The 20,429-nt window shown below is 44.5% G+C and overlaps 1 protein-coding gene across 1 annotated transcript in view; it reads left to right on the top strand.

Annotated features, from left to right (window-relative positions):
- Positions 1–1,817: 1,817 nt before the first annotated feature.
- Positions 1,818–20,429, top strand: part of Gad2 (glutamate decarboxylase 2) — a 66,463-nt gene continuing 47,851 nt past the window's right edge. The window contains exons 1-7 of the mRNA XM_034510324.2: positions 1,818–2,372; positions 3,067–3,126; positions 3,297–3,446; positions 4,435–4,668; positions 9,071–9,161; positions 9,633–9,745; positions 14,965–15,080. Coding sequence (XP_034366215.1) covers positions 2,297–2,372; positions 3,067–3,126; positions 3,297–3,446; positions 4,435–4,668; positions 9,071–9,161; positions 9,633–9,745; positions 14,965–15,080 — 840 coding nt within the window. The 5' untranslated portion in view covers positions 1,818–2,296. The remainder of the gene's footprint in view (positions 2,373–3,066; positions 3,127–3,296; positions 3,447–4,434; positions 4,669–9,070; positions 9,162–9,632; positions 9,746–14,964; positions 15,081–20,429) is intronic.

Genomic DNA, 20,429 nt, shown 5'->3' with positions numbered 1-20,429 from the left:
TCAGATATTGAGAATCTGTCCTCTTGTTTTTATCCATTTCTTCCTTGGAAGGTGTGTGTGTGTGTGTGTGTGTGTGTGTGTGTGTGTGTGTGTGTTTACGAACCTTTTTATTTCCGATCACTCATCCATGGTAAAAGCTTCAACCCCAGCCAGCTGGCTTGAAGAGAATTATTTGCAGGATTTGGTACGGATTTAAACAAAGACCCAGGCTCTCCAAGTCTTGTTGGCGAGGCTGGATGGAGAAAGCACCCAGTATTCCATGAGCTGTTGCCTCTGCCAGCTGAAGCCACCAGGCCTGGAATACCCTAAAGACTGACCAAGTTGAAGCCTAGGGTCTCAGCACGCTCCTGCTTTTGGTTTAGAGACATGCCTTGAGTAGTACCTCAACAGTGTCAATCGCATCCCTATCCCTGTCCCCGTCCGGGTCCAGCGATCTTAGACCTCAGTGGGCATCCACTAGCTAGATCCTCCCTGGGACCCTGGATTCTGGCAACTTGGAAGAAGATAAAGCTTTGTGGAAAGAAAGCACCTGGAGGCCCAAAGCTTGGGCATCTGCAGTTACCTGAGTTCTCGGGCTCCCTAATAAAATAAGTGATCCTGGTCCCTGTTCAGGTAACAGCTTTGGTGCATCCTTTGAAAACTCAAAGAAGGAATGAAAAGGAGCTGTGGAAACCAGGGAGACTGCAGCCCTTCGCTCGGGGGAGCGCAGGAAAGGAGGTCAGGAATGGTTGAAAGCAGCGCAGTCCCGCCAGTCTTTCTTGAGCTCTTTGTAAGCCGCGAACCATGGGTCTAGTATAGGCAAGAGGAAACAAAGCTGTGTCCAAGGGCCACAAACACTCCTCGAAGCGTTGTCCCTACGTTTAAGAGCCTTTAGGGAAAGACAAACAGAAAGGATTGTTGCATCTCTTTATTAAAAAACAAACGAAACTACTTCGCTCTGGGCTGGGAGATTGCTAATCTTGTGTTCCTAGGCACCTCCTGGCCATTAAGGACTACTTTTGGGAAGGGGAGAGGTCAGCAGTTTGAGTATCCCTGAAAAGACGAGAGTGTCTTTTTTTCCTGGGATTTGGAAAGTCTTTCCTGGGATTTGGAAAGGTTTGCTTACTTCGAACCCCCCTGAACCCTGGCTAAGCACAGGTGTCCTCAAGCCACGCATAAGCAGCAGGTCAAGGTCACCAAGTAACCTGATCCCCTCCCCCAACAACCGTAAATCCTGTGAGCTGTGTCAGCTCTCCCCTACCCCGCTCTCTTTTAAGAAGTTTCTGTTCGTTTTATTTATTTAATTTTTTCCAGCCTGAGGTCCTCAGTGATAGACTCCAGCATGGATTTTAATTGCTTCAATCAGCAGTCTTTCTCCTCAGCCGTCAGTCAAAACCTGAACGGTGGGTTTGTGGACCCAGCGCATGACTGCACAGGAACCCCCTCCACCCCCCAGGCTGTCTCAGCTCAGCAGGCAGACATTAGGCTCTGCTAAGGAGATGAAATGAGTCCGTCGGAGTGGAAGCAGTCCACCTTCCTTCCTTTTTGGTTCCTTCTCCATGCTCTGGAGCTCTGCCTGATGGCGGCCAGGTGGCCTGGGTTCTTGAGGTCACAACGACCTCAGCACGGCTTTGGAGGAAAGCGGGCGCGAGAACCGCTTTTGCTCGGCCGCAGCCAGAGACAGTCCTCAAACAATGAGCCAATCGATGCACACGTGAAATCGCTCTCGGCCACCCTTTCAATCTTGCCAAGGTCTCCCTGGTCCCTGGGGTCACCGAGACCAGCGTGCAGCGGGCTGCGGTAGCACCCTGGACAGCGCGTCCCGGCCGAAACAGACCTGGAGCGCCTGTGGCTGGGTCAGCGCTGCGCGGGCACGCCTCCCTCCCCCGCATCTGACTCGAGCTCCAACGCACAGCCTCGCACCTCAGGACCCAGCTCCACCATTTCCCTGCTGTCACTCCCTCATCTTCCCTCCAAGCTCCCTCTCCCTAAAAATCTCTTGGGCCTTTTCCACTTTCTAATCTCCAGACTGCGAGGATCACGACTACTCCCCCATTTAACCTCGGTGCAGAGCACAGCGGCGCAGCCCTGCGCCCTGACTGAACATACACACACGCACGAGCACTGGCATACGCAGACAGCACGTTTCCTGTCCCTGTGTGACACCCACCCTCGTCGCACGGCTGCTCCAGCCCTCGCGCGGTGCCCTCCTCCCGCCACACACACTCGCACACGCACGCACGCGCGTGCAGGGTCGAGCCGAAGGCAGCTTGCCCGCAGCCACTCGGAGGCGACCGGCGCCAGTCTAGCAGAACCCATGGCATCTCCGGGCTCCAGCTTTTGGTCCTTCGGATCTGAAGATGGCTCTGGGGATCCCGAGAACCCGGGCACAGGTAGGATAATTAGGACCTGCAGCGGGAGAGCTTTGTGAGCTTTGTGGGTGGTTTAGGGTTTGCAGGGCTACGCAGATGATCAAAGCTTTGACATCTGCAACAGGAAACTTATTCGGTCGGTTCGCCGGGCTCTCTGGGTTAAGTCCATAACTGTGCGAGAACCCCCAAGCCCTCCTCAGTCCTTTGTCCCCCGGGGGAAAAGCCTAGGGTTGTCCCGGCCCCTTCCCCTAAACCCTGAAAGACTGCAGCGTCTGCGGGAGTCAGAAATCAAGGATCTGGGCTTTGCCTCGGGACGTCTAGACCCCAGGCAGGGAAAGACAAAACGGGAACGGGGTAGAGTTTGGGGTCTGAAAAGCAAGCGCGGCGAGAAACAAACATCTTCGGGTCTAGGAAAGGAAGCCCCGGGTGCGGGCAGGGAGGGTCTGGAAATCCGGGGACCTGGAGAACAAGTGCAAAGGGCCGCGGTGTGGGCTGCCTTCTTTCTGAGGAGCTGCAAGGCGAGGGCTGGCCCCGGCGTCGGGTTCCCTCGGGCTCCCCCACCTGCTGAAAGCAAGACGCTCGCCCGTGGCCGCTCCCGAGGTTGGCGCCGGGTCCCCAGACTCCGGACTGAGAGACCTGGTTCACTTGGACCGACATTTCTCACTAGCCCGTCTGTTCTCTTTCCGATTCGCTTTTCCCTGCCTGGCGATTGCAGCAAGAGCCTGGTGTCAGGTGGCCCAAAAGTTCACGGGCGGCATCGGAAACAAGCTGTGCGGTGAGTGGCGGTGTGGCTGGGGAGAAGGGCGGGCAAGGTCGGGGCGCGCGGCTGGCGAGAGCAATGTCGCCGACTCCGCTCTGCGCTTGCAGCGTTGCGAGTGGGCGGGGATGTAGGAGCCGGGACTGTCGCTGGCTGACCTAGGTCCCGCGCTCCGTGTCCTTGTCCAGCTCTGCTCTATGGAGACTCCGAGAAGCCAGCGGAGAGCGGCGGGAGCGTGACCCCGAGGGCCGCCACCCGGAAGGTCGCCTGCACCTGTGACCAAAAACCCTGCAGCTGCCCCAAAGGGGACGTCAACTACGCGTTTCTGCACGCAACAGGTAAAGGGGCTGGCTGGCCAGGACCGCGCTCCACCCCGCGGACGTCTGACCTCTCGCTAAGTGGACGGCAGCATAGAGTGGGGGGTGGGGACTCTGAGAATCTTCCACAGAATTGGAAGGACGTGGGGTCTGTGGGCTGGAGGGCGCCGAGAATTGGTCCCTGGCCTTCCCCAACCCGAATCCGCGGCCACAGCGCCCTGCACTGCGCAGCCTCCAGAGTTGGAGGTAGCAGAGGCAGCCTTGTGAGCTGTGGTAGGTTTCTTGGTGCTGCCCCAGCCTCTGGGTAGCACAAATTTCCAAAATGTCCTGCGAAATAGTTCGGAATTGTATTTTTAGGCGTTCGATTTTGGATACAAAGTAGTTTGTAGCCGTTATTTCAACAAGGAACGACTCTGTTTAACTCGAGCCCTAGGCGCTAAATTTTACCTACGCATACATGACTCCCAGGCTCCCAAACAGCGCGTGAGCACGCGCACACCCCACACAGCCACACACCCCAACTTTGGAAACATCCGGCCTTCAAAAAAGCCAGAGATCATAACTTGGCACGAACCACTTTTTCCTGGTTTTCCCGAAGGCATTTCTCAAACGTTTCGGAAGTGGAGTATTGACAAACCATTAAGATGATTCATTCAAATTTAGGACAAACGCTTGTGAAACAGACAACCTGAGACAATTTTTTTTTTTTTTTTTTTTTTTTTGGAAAAAATAAACCAAGCAACATAATATGCTACAAACAAAATGTAAAAGTTAATTCCGGAAGGGGGTTTTATTCGCTTGTGTTTCCAAATGTTCCGGTTTTGTTTGAGACTGTAACCCGACCTGCCCTCCAATTCCCAGAGATCCGCCCCCCCCCCTTTACTTCAGTCTCCTGAGCACTGCGATTACAGTGCTAATCAAATCAGTTCAAAGCAAACTTGCCCGTTTAGTAATTGCCTGGATATTTGCGTAGTGAAATCTAAAGTGTCCTCCCCATTCCGTCCCTCAGATCTGCTGCCGGCGAGTGATGGAGAAAGGCCTACTCTGGCGTTTCTGCAAGATGTTATGAACATTTTGCTTCAGTATGTGGTGAAAAGTTTCGATAGATCAACTAAAGTGATTGATTTCCATTACCCCAACGAGCTTCTTCAGGAGTATAATTGGGAATTGGCAGACCAACCGCAAAATCTGGAGGAAATTTTGACGCATTGCCAAACAACTCTAAAATATGCAATTAAAACAGGTATTGTGCAACCAGAAATAATAAAGCTTCTTTTTCCTTTTGAAATTTTCTTTTTTTTTTCCTATAAAACCGTTTTTCTTATGTTGGGTCTTGTTATTCTCAAAATTGCAAAATTACATTTGCTTAAAAATAGTCATTATTGGAGTGATTCAAAGGTACCTTTCTAACAATAACGCAGCCGTCATCGGGGTATTAATTGTCAAATTGATACGGAGATTAATTGGAGGTTGTAGACGCAACCATTTGTCAGCAGGGGCCAGTACAAGGAACCCAAAATGGAGAAAGGAAGGGAATGTAAAAAAGGCAGCTGTACGATGCATTCCAGTAGCCAGAACTCCAGTGCGCTGTTGGCAATTTCCTTGGAACTAGAATTTGACATGGACCTAGTTAAGAAGCCCAGCTAACCAGCCTATATAATCTTCAGGCTGGAGAGAGAATGTTGTTTCAAATGACTAAATTTTAGATTTGAATTCCAGATTTTCTCCTGGTTTGAAAGAAGCATGGAGACTTGGACACGGACACACACACACACACACACACACACACACACACACCTACCTCAATATAAACTAATTTAGCAGCCCAGCAGTATTACTCAAGGATTTGTCTCCTATACAGCTATGGAGTATGTGGATAAGATTACCCGACATGTTTAAGGGTCCATTTTAAATGTGTGTTCTGTTAGAGTCTCACAGCATCCTTTAAAATCGGGTAAAATGATGCTGTACTCCAGGTGCAACATCATTTGAGTACCTCAACAGCTTTCTTTCACCCAGGTCCTGAGTGCCCTGTTTTCTTTCCTACATCATCTCTAATCATCTCGATACATTGTGAAACAGTAAAGTGATAGATATGAATGCCTTTCTGTGGTGGAAGAGGGAAGGCTTATGGTTCACAATGATTTGTAGAATTGAAAAGATTTACTGGCAACTAACAAATATGAACTAGTAAGTAAGCATTGGTTACCGTGCAAAGGTCATGTTTTATGCTACCATTTTGTGGGTGCTTTATTAGTATAACAAACAACAAATATTTTAAGAATTTTGCTACAAAAACAAAATTCTTAGCCTTTTCTCTCTGAGCATTTTTTATATGATTAGAGAAGAAAACTTTGCATAAAAGCCTTGGGAAAATGGGTTTATTGTGAAATTATTATCCGCTTTGTAAAACTGTAGACTTGGAAACAGATATGAGGGGGAATGAGTTTAACTTGTTGATTTCCATAGATTATAGACATTTTTTAGATATTGTCAGTTCTTCCTCCTGAAAAGCCGATAGGATACACATGTTAGGCATGAGAAGATACTCTGCCCCCACTTATTTTGCAGGTACACAGCCACACAAACTTGAGCAATGCTTTTAATCCTTTTCTGCTGACCCATCCCCCACACCAGACATTTAACTACGCTAATGGCGAACTGCTACCGTTGGTTTATGCTGCTCACAAATTTAAAAAAAAAAAAGAACATGTACTTTCTTTTACCTCTTTGTTTTTAAAAGCTGCTAGCTAATCTTTGAAATGCAATTTAGAATTAAGATAATGGGAACTGCCAGTCAATGGAAGTAATAGTTCTGTATATCAATGCTCTATTTACCTTTGGGAAATAAATGGGTCCGTTAAATTATCATATATTCGCTATGATTTTTGGAAAAACTGTTAATCAAGTGTTGCTGTGGTGCAGCTCATTTAAAGTGAAGATAAAAATCTGTTAGATTAAGATGAATAGCTCAATATTATTGATGCCACGTTTTGGCTTCTGCCCATACATCCCTAAATAGAAAAAAAAAAATCCATAGGCAGCTTTTGTCTTCAACTGGAAAGCTGGCTTTGCATGCTGTTAGTGTTATGTTTGGCAGCTGACACTACCTGATCTATCAAAGCAGTTGTCCTCCCTGTTACCACCCAGTAGTCTTATGATCCTTTGAATATCATTTTATAAAATGCCACCTGGTCCCTCTTAACCTAATTTCCATCGGACCTAGAGCTTTAGAAAGGATTGAAGGACAGTGGAGATTTCTTAAGTGAGGTGTCTGTGTCACTTTTAAATGACTTGTAAAGAAGTGTTAAAACTAGAAACGTCCACGACTGTTAGGATTCTAGAATGGGGTCTGCAGGGATTGTTTCCTTCATTTGTGGTGGCTGGGGGTGTGGGGCATAGGGTAATGTTAATGTAGTCCTCAATCTTTAAGAGAAGCTTCAGACAAAGGAAACTGAACGAAATGTAGGAGGAGCATCCTTCTGTGAGTTGTCAGTTCACAGAAAGCAGTTTTAGAGGACTTTTGGCTTCTCTCCATCTGTCTGGCGAGCACCAGGTCTCCTTTGCCAGGTACTAGTTTTTGCACCTCCTTTAGGACTCATTTGCTAATCTGTGCAGGAGACTCCCTGTGTCTGGAGCAGAGCACAGGCCGCGGGAAGCCAGCGCTGCTGGAAATGCGGGCTGATTCAGAGGCCGCTGCTCATGCTTTCTGACAGCGCTGGATGGGTGCAGTGGGAAACCCGTGGAGGCAGTGCACAGGGGCCACAGGAGTAGAATAAATGTAATTAGGGGGATATTTCTGCCAGAACCCCAAATGGCATGCTCTTCTGACCTGTCAAACTACCTAGCTCTGAAGTTTCGCATCAGAATCAGTCAAGGAAAGTTGTGGCACAGGAGAGTGTCCCGTAAAAATACAGACCAAGGTAAAAAAAAAAAAAAAAAAAAAAACTATATGGAAGGAAGGAAACGCAGTAACAGAAGCATCAAGCTTGCATTTAGTTTACCACTAGTATTTGTTCAGAGCTCCTGCACACACCTTAGAATTCCTCTCCGTTTTACATGGAGGTTTTTCTGCCAGAATTTCCACAGTTAAATCCTATGAGATAATAAGCAGGTTCATCTAGAAATGCATGTAAGTTATTAAATAAATCCAGATTGATTTTCTCATTCAAAAAATGATTTGGCGAAGGAAGAGTGGAGGGCCCTCTGGGAAGAGAAGTAGGCTGTGATGTGATGTCGGCTTGGCTTCGGGCTACAATGAAATGGGGAGTCAATGAGGCAGAGAGAAGGGGGGTGGCGTCTTGCAACAGCAACTCCCGCAGCTGAGGAACGTTATACCTTTTCTGAATGAGTAAACTGATGAGATCAGAGTCAAAGGGACTGCAGAAGAGAAAAAGGGGGCGGGGGCATGATTTGAAGCCATAAAGGAGGTAATGTCAAGAATTAACTAGAGGTACACAAATACCAGTCCCTCTAAAATGTGCTCCTTCCCAGTGCCTGTCTGTTCCCACTGTCAAACTCTCTGGCTGCATGCCTGGGGCTGATAAGAGAGCCATCTAGTCCCAGAGATAAGCAATGTGCTTTTTCCAGTGTTACCCTTTATCTTGTTTTGTCCACACTTGGGATGTGAGACTCACATCACAGGTACTGGACAGATGTCCGGCAAGTGGCAGATACCGGTTTTTATCAGATACCACTTCCATAATTATGCTTTCTCCCAAACTGCTGTTGCTAAACACAACATGAATCTATTGGTAGGCTTGTGCTGGACAAGATGGGAAAACAGGCTCCCAATGAGATATTTATAATCACATTTCGAATAACAGCCTTGAGGTATAGAGGGTATAAATAGATACCAATCTATTTACAGAATTTTAGATAAATCTAGAAGTCAATTAGATAATCCCTTTTATGGGTCAGTCTATCCATGAAATACATTTTTCACATATCTGTCAACAAGATAGTAATGCTGGCTGTTCAGCTTTGTTCTAAATCTCAACTATGAGGAACCTCTGTTGACTATAATCAAATATTTAGACAGAGAACTGTCAAGAATTAGCTTTGTCTATGCCATCTCTAGACGCCCATCACCTTTGAATCTAAGACTAAACTACTCGGCAGACTGTCCTAATTTTTTTTTTTTTTCATTTTGTCTTGTCTTTGTAATCATCAGTCATTTGTCACTGATATTATTATGGATGCTGGCATCCCGAAGGATGTCACAGTATGACTGATTCTCAGAACAGCAAAGGGACTGTTAGCAGTATCGATGCAAATAAGAATGATCTGGATACCATAACATTTTAGTTTGCAATTATACTGGAAGTATAGTAGGAAATGATCTAGTCTCCGCATTGCAACATACATATTATTTTTACAGGGCCTACTTGAGAGATCTTTAGAGTATATCTTAGGAAATACTAAGCCCTAAGTAGTCCTTGGCTAGAGAAAGGGCTGCTTGCATGTGTGTGCACATATGTGCATGTGATCACGTGTCTTGTGCTCACAGGTCCATTTGCATATTTGATTTCTGAGTATGTATCTCATGTAACTGAAGTGTCAATCAAGGTCCTTTAGATATAAAAAGCTTGTGTTTGGGAGATAATTATTTTCACTGGTTGCAATCCTAATTTCATTTTATTCAGGGCATCCCCGATATTTTAATCAGCTGTCTACTGGATTGGATATGGTTGGATTAGCAGCAGACTGGTTGACGTCAACAGCAAACACTAACATGTAAGTAACTGATTACACAAAACCTCTTTTGTGTAAATCCTTTTACATCATGTGTTCCTCTCACGCTGGCTTAATTAAATAACCTCAACGTGTTTTTTATTTTATTAAGCTATGCAAATATTTAAAACAAAAAAGAGACTTTTAAACATTTTGATTTAAAATAACACACTACATGAAAGAAAAATAAAGCCCAATGTTGCCTTTTAGGTAATCCTACTATGCAATATTCTGCATTCAATATGACAAAACTAGCCCTGCACATTATACCAATATTTGAAGATCTTGCCTTTAAAGCAACAGAAAAATTAGCAATTTTTCAGAAAACCTTTTATAAATAATTTTATATTTGATATTATAATCTTTACATCAATGAATGTATAAGTTTTTATAAAGGAGAAATTCTGTGATATTACAATAGTAAATACTTTATCTGAGCTACACACATAAATCATGGTCATTTATGCATTCCAGGTTCACCTATGAGATTGCACCTGTGTTTGTGCTGCTAGAATACGTTACCCTAAAGAAGATGAGGGAGCTCATTGGCTGGCCAGGGGGCTCTGGGGATGGAATCTTCTCTCCTGGTATATATATTTAATTTTTTTCTCTGTTTTGTGCTGGCATGCTATGTTATAAACATCTATTCTGTGTTTATGATTAGGTCATTTAAGCTGTGTTTATAAAAATAATGAGCGTGGCTTAGCCCTCTGAACCCACCTTGGAGTTTACTAATCCCATGCTTCAATTCCAGTTATCTGTGCAGAGTATAGTCAGACATAATATCCCCCATACTTCTACCATGACCTTACATATAAAACACATGGATAGTGCTGGTCAAAAGAAGAATAATTGCTAAGAAGGAAATTCACCCTTGCTGCATTTCTCCAAATGAGTGAAATAAAAGCATCACTTAACACAACACTCGGTGTGTGACGGTGTGCGCCGAGCTGTATTTCCTCCGGAAGAGCCCATTCCTTTTTTTCTCTAGTCTCTGGAGTAATGATCAGAGAGGTGGATTTAGACTAATCTCAAGAAGAGAAATGAGTGCATGGGGAGGTGGCTCCTTAGAGCTAGAAGAGAGTGCTGATTTCTTTGAGGTATTTTCTCTCCTCTTTATCACCTAGTCTTTTCCATTTTGATTACCGGCCACTGCATGCTAGGCTCTGTTATTTATGCTTCTCCCAGCCCAGAGAATCAACCTGAAACAAAATGCTGTGACCTTGACTTGATTTCTGGATGAAAAGGGAATTGGGAAGGCAATGGGGAAAGTCACTGACCCATGGGAAAGAACCCTAGTATCAGAGCGGCCCCTAATCAGTGAAAGGAAGCCAGCCTTCAGTAAGCTGTTATGGGTGGGTGGGAAAGGAGACACCAGAGTTACACCTACAGCTGTCAGGCACAGCCAGGCACAGCCAGGCACAGCCAGGCACAGCCAGGCACAGCCAGGCACAGCCAGGCACAGCCAGGCACAGCCAGGCACAGCCAGGCACAGCCAGGCACAGCCAGGCACAGCCAGGCACAGCCAGGCACAGCCAGGCACAGCCAGGCTGGATTCAGATGCCTCTGAAGCAAGTCTGCAAAGGCAGTGAGAGGTGACAGGGCCTGAAGCTGAAACAATGACCAAACAGCAGTGTTCTAGAAGACAAGACTTGACAAGACTTGCGTATGTCTGACCAACCATCTCACCTCTGTTGTTTTATGTATTTAAGTACACAGCACGTCTTTTTCAGATGCTAAAAGGAAAGTGTTAGTTAAATGGAACAGAAAATTAGCCTTAAAAAAAGTCATTGAACACTAGCTAGTCATGATGGATTCTTTCATTTTCTAGGCAATTTAGTACCTACTCTCCTTTCCTGCTAAGTTTGTGGATTTGTCTTTATTGTCCGAGATTGATGCTTAGAACATATTTTCATGAAGAACTAGGTACAGTTACAAGTGTTACTGTGTCAACATCATTTCTGACTTATTCATTCTCTTATAGGGTTGATGGTAGGATTGAATTGTCCCTGAGATGTACCAAGAGCAACATGGTTCAGTTCTCATAGCTTACAGAAATAGGAATCTGTTGACTATGAAATTTTTGCTAGTCTAAGTAGGGGGCATGCCTAATTATCTAGCCTGTCTTGAAACCTACATGCCCCCCAAAAAAGTACACCCCCAAGAAATCCTCGTTGTTGGTTCTGCTAGGTTCTGCCTGACACAGTGAATGGTGGCAAATCAGTAGGTGGAAGCTCTGGTGCTTCTTCCTTTGAGCCTGAAGACTCATATATCCTAACCATGGTGTAAAAGCCATAGATGTAGTGTTATATTGTATTATAAATATTCCAAAGCCAGAGGGGACAGCAACAGAAAGCAACGCAGCTCTGTTTCTGCTCAACTTCCTACAAGAAGAGTGATGGTATACAGCATCCTTATTTGCTAGTAGAAGTTTCACTAGGTAACAGCTAGCCTTGCCCCTGGGCTAAAGAGTCAAATGATTCAAGGGACAGGAGTAGAGAAAGTAGCACCACAGGCACATCCTGGTTTCCTCTGGTTCTGGCAATAAATCTTAGAAGTTGAGTCTTCGACTTGAACAAAATGCTTAACTTGTTTTAACAGTTGTTCAGTTTTGTTCATCCCTACCATGGACACCCAGGACACCAGTTTCAGGTGCTTCCTGAAACTGCCTCATGACTCCTGGAAGCATTCTGTATACGCAAGTTACCTACACCTGAGAATCAGGTCATAAAGGATATGGACTGAGGGAGAAAAGGCCTGGCTTAATCTCAGATCTTTTCCTAATATAGTCATTAGAGGTTGTAGGACCCGGTATCTCTTCTCCGCTTCATGTGGTTTTGCACAAATCCCTTCATTATCCTCGAAGCTGCAATGCCTTTAGCTTGGAGGATGCCTGAGATGCAAAATGAGGAGCAAGAGACCAGGGTTGAAAGCTTCTTGAATAATTACATATGAAGAGGGCTTACTTTTTAAATATTCCCCTTTCTTTTCTAGCCACCCATCCCCCACCCCCTCTCTCACCCCCGACCCCCACCAGACTGAAAAATGTAGCAAGAGCAGCAATTCTCAACTAAGGAGCCAGTATTGCCCTCCCAAAAGAACAACTGGCATTGTCTGTGGGTATTTTGGGGTTGTCCTGGCTTGAAAAAAACAAAAAACACTGTTTACAGCTAGAATCTATGAATAAGAGTAGCTACCCAACACCACTTAAGACAATCCTCTTTAAGGAATTCTGTAGTTCAGAATGTCAGTGAGTGTTAATACTGAGAAGTCAGAAGCTAGACTGAACCTTGCTCAAAAGCTTTCCTTTGAATTCAGCATCATACAGTCTGTCTCTTACCTGGGCATCTAATCAGAACACACTTGACCTGTCCTGGGTCTCTAGGGCCTAACAACATAGCAACTGCCTGCATTCTGATTGTACAGATGCCAAGGGCTGGTTGATAGCTCTGTATTAAGCGCCCTGCCTGTGTCAGAGCCCAGGGCTCATAAGGCAAAGGTCATAGCCCTGCACGGGCTCTTCAACTTGGCAGAGCCTGCCTGATCCTCAACTAGAAGAAAAGGCAGATTAAACCATCCATGAAATAGTCCTAAGAGTTTTGTTCTTGGAGTGGGGCAGAGAGAAAATACTTTCACTTTCCTCTGCCTTCTGGTTCCAGGTCCCCTAAGACAGCCTATTCAGTGCCTTCATATTTCCTGGAGAGCAAAATTCCTAAGGTTCTGAACAGTCCTGCAGAAAGTTTCACTGCCTGTGAAGTGAGAGCCCCCTTACAGAGAAGAATAAAACTTGATCATATGAAATCTTGACAGTCTTGGGGAAATACAAGACATACTTCTCATGGACCTGAAATGGGCAGCAGTGTTTCATTAATGAATGCAGTTGTATCTTAGGGTTATCTCTGAAAGAAAAGAGAGAGGATGAGGAGCTGAATGTGGACGTTTATCCTCCTTTCTACAGGAACCATTATCAGGCTGCAGAGTGAAGGGCAGCTTGTCTCAATTCAAGAACAAGGTATCGCTGGCAATGAAAAGAAATAGCTATTTGCCACCACCATAGAATGGAGGATTTTACAGGCCTAATGATGACTGGTCATACTTACAAACTAGAGAGAAAAGAAAAAAAAATCTCTTTTCAAAAGTCTTTTCAAAGCTGGCATAGTGGTACATACACCAATCCCAGCATTTGGAAGACTGAGACAGAAGAATCATGAATTAAAAGCCAGACTGTGCTATATGATAAAACTTTTGAAAACAGCTCCTAACAAGAATGAAATAAATGAAAATTCCCTTTGAAGTCTCTCTCTCCCTCCCCCCTCTCTCCCTTTCCCTCTTTGTCCCCCTCCCCTACTCAGCTCCCTCTCCCTCTCCCTCTCCCTCTCCCTCTCCCTCTCCCTCTCCCTCTCCCTCTCCCTCTCCCTCTCCCTCTCCCTCCCCCTCCCCCTCCCCCTCCCCTTCTCCCTCTCCCTCTCCCTCCCCCTCCCCCTTCTCCTCCCCCTTTCCCTCTCCCTCTCCCTCTCCCTCCCCCTCCCCCTCCCCCTCCCCTTCTCCCTCTCCCTCTCCCTCTCTGTCTCTCTGTCACTCCAAGGTCACTTTGTAGTCTTGGCTGTTCTGATACTCACCATGTAGACCAGATACTGGCCTTGAGTGTATGCACCACCATACCCAGCATTTAATGTGTTTTTCTTACTGTAGTTGGAGCCCAATGTGCTCTCCTGAACCCTCTTAGCTGTATCTTTGAATCTGAGACTAGACTTTATAGGAGCTGTAAGGTTTTCCCTGGAAGTTGGGTCAGTGCTTCTTCCATTTTCCCACTCGTGACCCCTTTTCATCTGAGAAGTGTGTAGTCTCCCTGGGTTCCTAGACATATAAAACAATCATACACATAAAACATTCACTGATAATAAGTTGTAAACCTTATTTTAAATTCTTTGTTATGTGTGACACTTTTGAAATTATTAAAGACAAAAACAAATAATTTGCAAAATAATGAGATAGATATGTTTAGTTTACAAAAATAATCAGGCCTTAGGTGGTTACTTGATACTGCAGCATGTAAAGGTGTCACCATTTTTATTTACTCCTTATTTTCTGTAATAGTCAGTGCATTATAATGCCACATTGCATCCATATTCAATATCAAATGAAAGAAGCATGCTTAGGGATATTTTAGGAATCACTGAGCATTTTATCTGAGTCTCAAACCAATATTTATCCATCAGTTATTTATGAACTCATATCAGCAACTCAAACAGCAACTTTAAAATCAAACATTCTACCCCAGTACTAACCAGATACACCAGTATGTACCAGCTAAGTCAAATAATGGAGAAATATCAAATGTTTGCTTTCTCTAATTAAGTCATTAAGTTTTTATAACAGCAGGAAATTTTGTATGTACAGTAAAAAGCATTACTACTCATACAATAATCTTAAAACTGACACTTTAGGCAGCATTGGCATGGCATGCCGTGATGCAGAGGGCAAGGTGACCATAATGTGTGTTTAGAACCAAGGTTACAGTGACATCGTGTGATATGACATGAACTGTTGAACACTGTCAGAAACATCCCAGACTCATTATATATATATGGTTGATTTTGAAATAATTTTTGGTCCTGGTGTATTCAGAAACTTTTTATTGTCCTCAACTTTTCAGACTCTTCTCCCCACCAAATCCAGTTATATGATCCCATTTTGAGCTGTGACCTACAGTTTAAGAAACTATTCTAAGTCAGTGGAAATAAAGAATGCTTACATGAGAAGTGTTGATAGAATGGGAAACCGTAACTGTTTCTGTGTCCTCTAGGTGGCGCCATCTCCAACATGTACGCCATGCTCATTGCCCGCTATAAGATGTTTCCAGAAGTCAAGGAGAAGGGGATGGCGGCAGTGCCCAGGCTCATCGCGTTCACATCTGAGCATGTATGTATTTATGTTCTTTTCAACATAAGATCATATCGATGGGCCCAGTTGAGTGAATAACGCCAGGGAATGTCTTTTCCCTGGATGTGCTCTTTCCAAGAGACACATCTTGAGAGAAAGAGGGGAAAGTTGAGTTGAACTCTAGTTCTCTGCAAGAGCAGTACCTGGCTCTCTAACCACTGAGCTGTCTCTCCAACCGCAAAGCTGAATATATTTCATTCCAGCTCCCATGTGTCTGTAATGCTATGTGATGAGGGAAGAGGGGCAAGAGAAAAGGCAAATCACTGACGCAATGCTGTATATAACCCAAACTGCACAAGACCTTGTTGATGTACTCTTTCTGGTTAAAGCTGGAGTTTTCCTAATTAGATAGATTCAACCCTTGTGGTGCCTTTAGCCATTTAACTCAAAGCTGCCTAACTTGACTTAGTGCTGTATTTGTTTTTTTTGGTTTGTTCTGTTTTGGTTTGTTCTGTTTTGGTTTCTCTTTCTCTCTCTCTCTCTCTCTCTCTCTCTCTCTCTCTCTCTCTCTCTCTCTCTCTCTCTCTCTGCAGTCTAGGGAGAGATTTAATTTCCCTCCTGGTTTTAGACAGCTCAGTCCACTGTGTTAAGAGGGAAAGATGAACAGAGAGGCCACATCATGGCGAGCCAGGAAGCAGAGATTGACAAGCTTTCTCCTCTCTGCTTTTGCTCTGTCCCCAACTCCAGTCCATGGGTTAGTGTTCCCCACTACAGGATGGTCTTATTCCCCTCAGTTGATCATCTCTGGAAACACTCTCATGGACACACCTAGAAATGCTCGGCTCCCCATTCTAAATCTAGTCAAATCACCAAAGAAGATCAGGCATCATGAGTACTGTAAAGAAATGACATAAAGGTCTTTTCTAACTGATATTTGAGCCAGATCCCTGCCATGCACTAGTTCCTGCCGACCACTGGGCTGCTAGCTAGACAGAGGCTAAGAAGTCTGGTCTTCCTTGTTGGATACCATGGTATAGAATGTAATGTTCCACCTGTGTCTTTCAAAGAGTGCACACTACCCCCTCTGCTACCATGTAGGCATGAAAACAATGTTCCAATTGGTTCACATAACAAACAGCTCCCACTCACTCTCTCCTAGCAGTGTGCAGCAACAAAGAACCCACATTGCAGCAGCCTGTCCAACATTGTAAGACTAAGTGCTGCTGACAGAGGCCTCTTGATTTGACCTATAGCAGGAGATGACGTTTACTTAATTGTAGGTTCTATATGGGTAAAACAAACATAATCTTTCCTGTCCCCATTTCTATCATGTGGATTCAGACCCCCAAATAGTTAAATAGTTCTGTATGCTTAGCTTCGAAATGCCCAATACTACAGCTTCAAAATGGTGTTACGTCGGACATCCTTTTCTTTGGCTCTCTAAAGTTGTCCTAGCAGCAAGCCGGCCTATGCTCTCTGCCTTTAGAATAAGCTTTTGAGCCTCACACTTGATAAAAGTGACTCAGCCTGTTTTAGATTGCTCAGACCATATGTATGCTCTGAGACTACTTTCTTTGTATTATAAATGAAGTCCATTCCTTCATTTCTAAGAGGAAGAAAGGCAACTCATCTGCTTAATTCTCAATTCACATAATAAAAATGATCATTTGATTATGAACCTTACCTAGAATACCAACTGGTTCTGGACTTTGCATTTTGACACATGGATTATTTTTTTTAATGTATGATATATTTGCTTATTCTTTGACAGTCCAAAAGTACTTCGATAAGTAATGAGAATAAACCTATTTGATTTTCATAACCTTATGGCATGGGCAAATATTTACAGAAGAACTAGTGCAGACCCATGCAGGCCCTGTGCATGCTGCCCCAGTCCCTCTGAGTTCATACGACCTTTGCTCACGTTGATTTAGAGGCCTTATTTTCTTGACGTCTTCCATCCCCTCTAGCTTCTACATTCTTTCCACCTCGTCTTCCACAGAATTCCCAGAGCCTTGCAGGCAGGGATTTGATGGAGACATTTTAGGCCTGAGTATTCCAAGGTCTCTGACTCTCTGCATAGAGTCTGGCTATGAGTCTCTGTGTTTGTTCCCATCTGCTGCAGGAGGAAGCTTCTGCACTGATGACTGGGCAAAGCAGTGATCTTCGAGTACAGTAGCATGGTATTAGGAGCCATTTTTATTGCTACATCTTTTTAGATCAGTAGTATTTGGTTTTACACTAGGTCTCGGGACTATCTAGTCTCAGATCCTTGGTGGCCCAAGGAGAGGTGGGTATGGGTTCCATCTTGTGGAATGGGCTTGAAGTCAAATCAAACATTGGTTGGCTACTCCCACAAGCTTTGTGCCACCATTGCCCTAGCACAGCTAATAGTCAGGAAACCATAGTAGATCAATTTGTTTATGAATAAATTGATTTTTACTTTTCTCTTTCACACCAAAGATACTGGAACATAGGAGTAAAGTTTCTATATAGACACCGGCTCAGCTTCTTCATGTTCAATGAGTTATGTGGGTGTTTTAAACTTAGTGTTTTGTACTTCCCATGACCAACATTCTGCCGTGAGCTTTTTCTTAATTAGAAGTTGATATGAGATTGTTACTCTTTCCCTGTGCCTGGAATAAGCCACTCTGTCTCCTAAGCCAGGTTAGAGGGACATTTAGAAAAAAGTGCTCCAGCTTCTACCTGTACCATTCACCCAGACCATTTTCGATAGACTCGGGTATTTACAAGTGAATCCTTCTCTGGACCCTACAGATAGAAAACTCAATTGATTCCCATCTCTAGTGTCTTTGGATCTGAGTCATCATTCCCTGTAGCTCTTCCTGGCTTCCGAGCAAGGAAACAAAGTCCCTAGGTATTGTCAAACTTTACAGTCATTTTGTTTGCATCTGCTCCTGAAATAGCTCCAAAAAATCTGAAGACAGAAAATTATCAAGTCTTTCCTAAGTCACCCTTTTCTCCAGTCTACACATGGCCAGTCCTTGCAGTGTTTTTTTTTTTTTTTTTTTTTTTTTTTTTTTTTTTTTTTTTTTTTTTTCAAAGAAGGAAAAGGAGTTGCTGAGCTGGAGCAGGAAAGGGAGGGGAGGGCAGGAGGCTGCAATGTCTTTCTTGCTCTTTGAGATGTTTTCCCAGCCCAGTATTTACAGGACTCAGATGAGAGCCCCAGAAAACACTTGCCTACTGCCAGGGACACAGGAAGCTCTACATGTGTGTGTGTGTGTGGGGGGGGGGTAACTTTGTAAAATAACAAGCTTGCTTAATAGAGGAAGAACCAAGCTCCAGAAGTGAGCAGTGCTTTGTCCTGGATCGCACAGCTAATGTGGCCTGGTCTACAGCCCCTGTTCCTCAACCATCCAGTACTGTTCTTTCAACTACTGGGTTCAAAGACTGAATGCCATTCTGTAGCTGGGAGCTCCAAACTTACTTGTAGTGTCTTGTCTTAGGTGATATTTTCCTTGTCTGATTATTATAAGGCTAATAATTTCCTAATGTACCAAACCTGGTCTAGCAAGTTACTATTACTTTATTCTGGGTGCTGAATTTGTCATGTGGCATGTTTAGTTAGAGCCATTGTCCTGGTTAGGGTGACTATTGCTGTGATGAAACACCATGACCAAAAGCAAGTTGGAGAGGAAAGGGTTTATTTGGTTTACACTATCACTATTCATCACTGAAGAAAGTCAGAACAGGGACTCACACAGGACAGGAACCTGGAAGCAAGAGATGATGCAGAGGCCATGGAGGAGTGCTGCTTACCAGCTTGCTCCTTATGGCTTGCTCTGCCTGATTTCTTATAGAACCCAGGACTACTAGCCCAGGGCGACACCACCAATAATGGTCTGAGCCCTTCCCAATCAATCACTAATTAAGAAAATGCTCTACAGGCTTGCCAACAGCCCAATCTTATGGAGGTGTCTTCTGAATTGAGCCTCCCTCCTCTCCAGTGACCCCAGCTTGTGTCAAGTTGACATAAAACTATGCAGCTCAAACATGGAGATGAAAATAATGTTTAGCAACTCTACAGCCCATCACATCCAACTGGAAGCTTCAAACAGTGTGTGTGTGTGTGTGTGTGTGTGTGTGTGTGTGTGTGTGTGTGTGTGTTGGAGGGATGTCACCCTTTGTTTCCTACATGACCTCTCCCCACCATGCATTCCTTCCTCTTTTGCTGAGACCAATACAAATGGAAGCTTCATCTAGAAACCAGTACAGACTAGAACTTCATCTAGCTGCTAAGTGGGACAAGCTATTACGTTTTTCTCTACGTTCAAACGAACTGCTTTCTCACAGAACTTGGACAGGATTAAATTAAACAAACAGTATTAGAAGTGAGTGAGTCACTGAGCTGTAAGCGAAGGGCTCCAGGATGATTTCCCTGCAGTACACAGCACTGCAAGATCACGACATTGGAAGGGCCATACAGCCCTTCCAATTTCACATTCATCCTCTGCTGAATCATCGCCTCCCCCAAGGCTCCCTTGAAAGAAGAGCTTAACAAGGAGTAATCTAATGAGTTCCAGATAAAAGCTGATATAGAGAGATCTAAAATCCTAGCTCAGAGCTCACCTGTCACTCTGAACCCTCAAAACCCCACACCTTGGAAAGGGTTGTACAGCTCTTTACCTTCATGTGACACAAGCTCTTCCAGAAATAGCTTCCATGAAATAGCACAATGTCACTGAGGAAAACCATCCTTTACAGTCATAAGAGAGAAGGTTCTTTTAGCCAAATCACTGGGACAAATTCACCCTCCTTTTCACAAATCAACTCCTACAGGTAGCCATGTCTTCTGGACTGAGTCCTCAAACATCCCCTCAGCTTCTCATGAGAAGTAGGAAGGGGACTGCTCTGCTTGATTTCTTATAGAATCCAGGACTGCAAGACCAGGGTGACACCACATAGTGTTCCCACATACATTAGAAAACAGTTCACAGTTTTTAGATGAGACATCCTGGAGGGAGTCAGTTTCTAAAGTAGTTCTCGTTAAGTAACAACCACAAAAATACAAAAAGTTTTTAAAAAAAAAAAAAAAAAAAAGTTCCACACAGAATGGAAAAGGGCCGTGCTCATGAAATTCAATGGCATGTGTCAGACACAAACTCAGCCTGACAGAAGATAGCATGAGCCAAAGCTGGTCAACTTGAGCAGGCCTGATCTGCCCCTGCATTGACCTCTTTCTTCTTCCATTCTCATGTTACTTTCTCTTCACACTTACTCCTGGCAAAGAACGTAACAGCCTTGCATAGGTGTGAATGACTGTAACCACATACTAGCTCTCCTAGAGGTATTTCTTATAGCTGTGATTAATAAGGGACTAAGGCACTGTGGCACAACCCCTGAGCTATGAGATTCTTTACGTCTTCT

Source organism: Arvicanthis niloticus, chromosome 8, assembly GCF_011762505.2.
Source record: "Arvicanthis niloticus isolate mArvNil1 chromosome 8, mArvNil1.pat.X, whole genome shotgun sequence".
Classification (NCBI taxonomy): Eukaryota; Metazoa; Chordata; class Mammalia; order Rodentia; family Muridae; genus Arvicanthis; species Arvicanthis niloticus.
The sequence above is the reverse complement of the archived record's forward strand: the minus strand, read 5'-3'. Positions and strand labels throughout refer to the sequence as shown.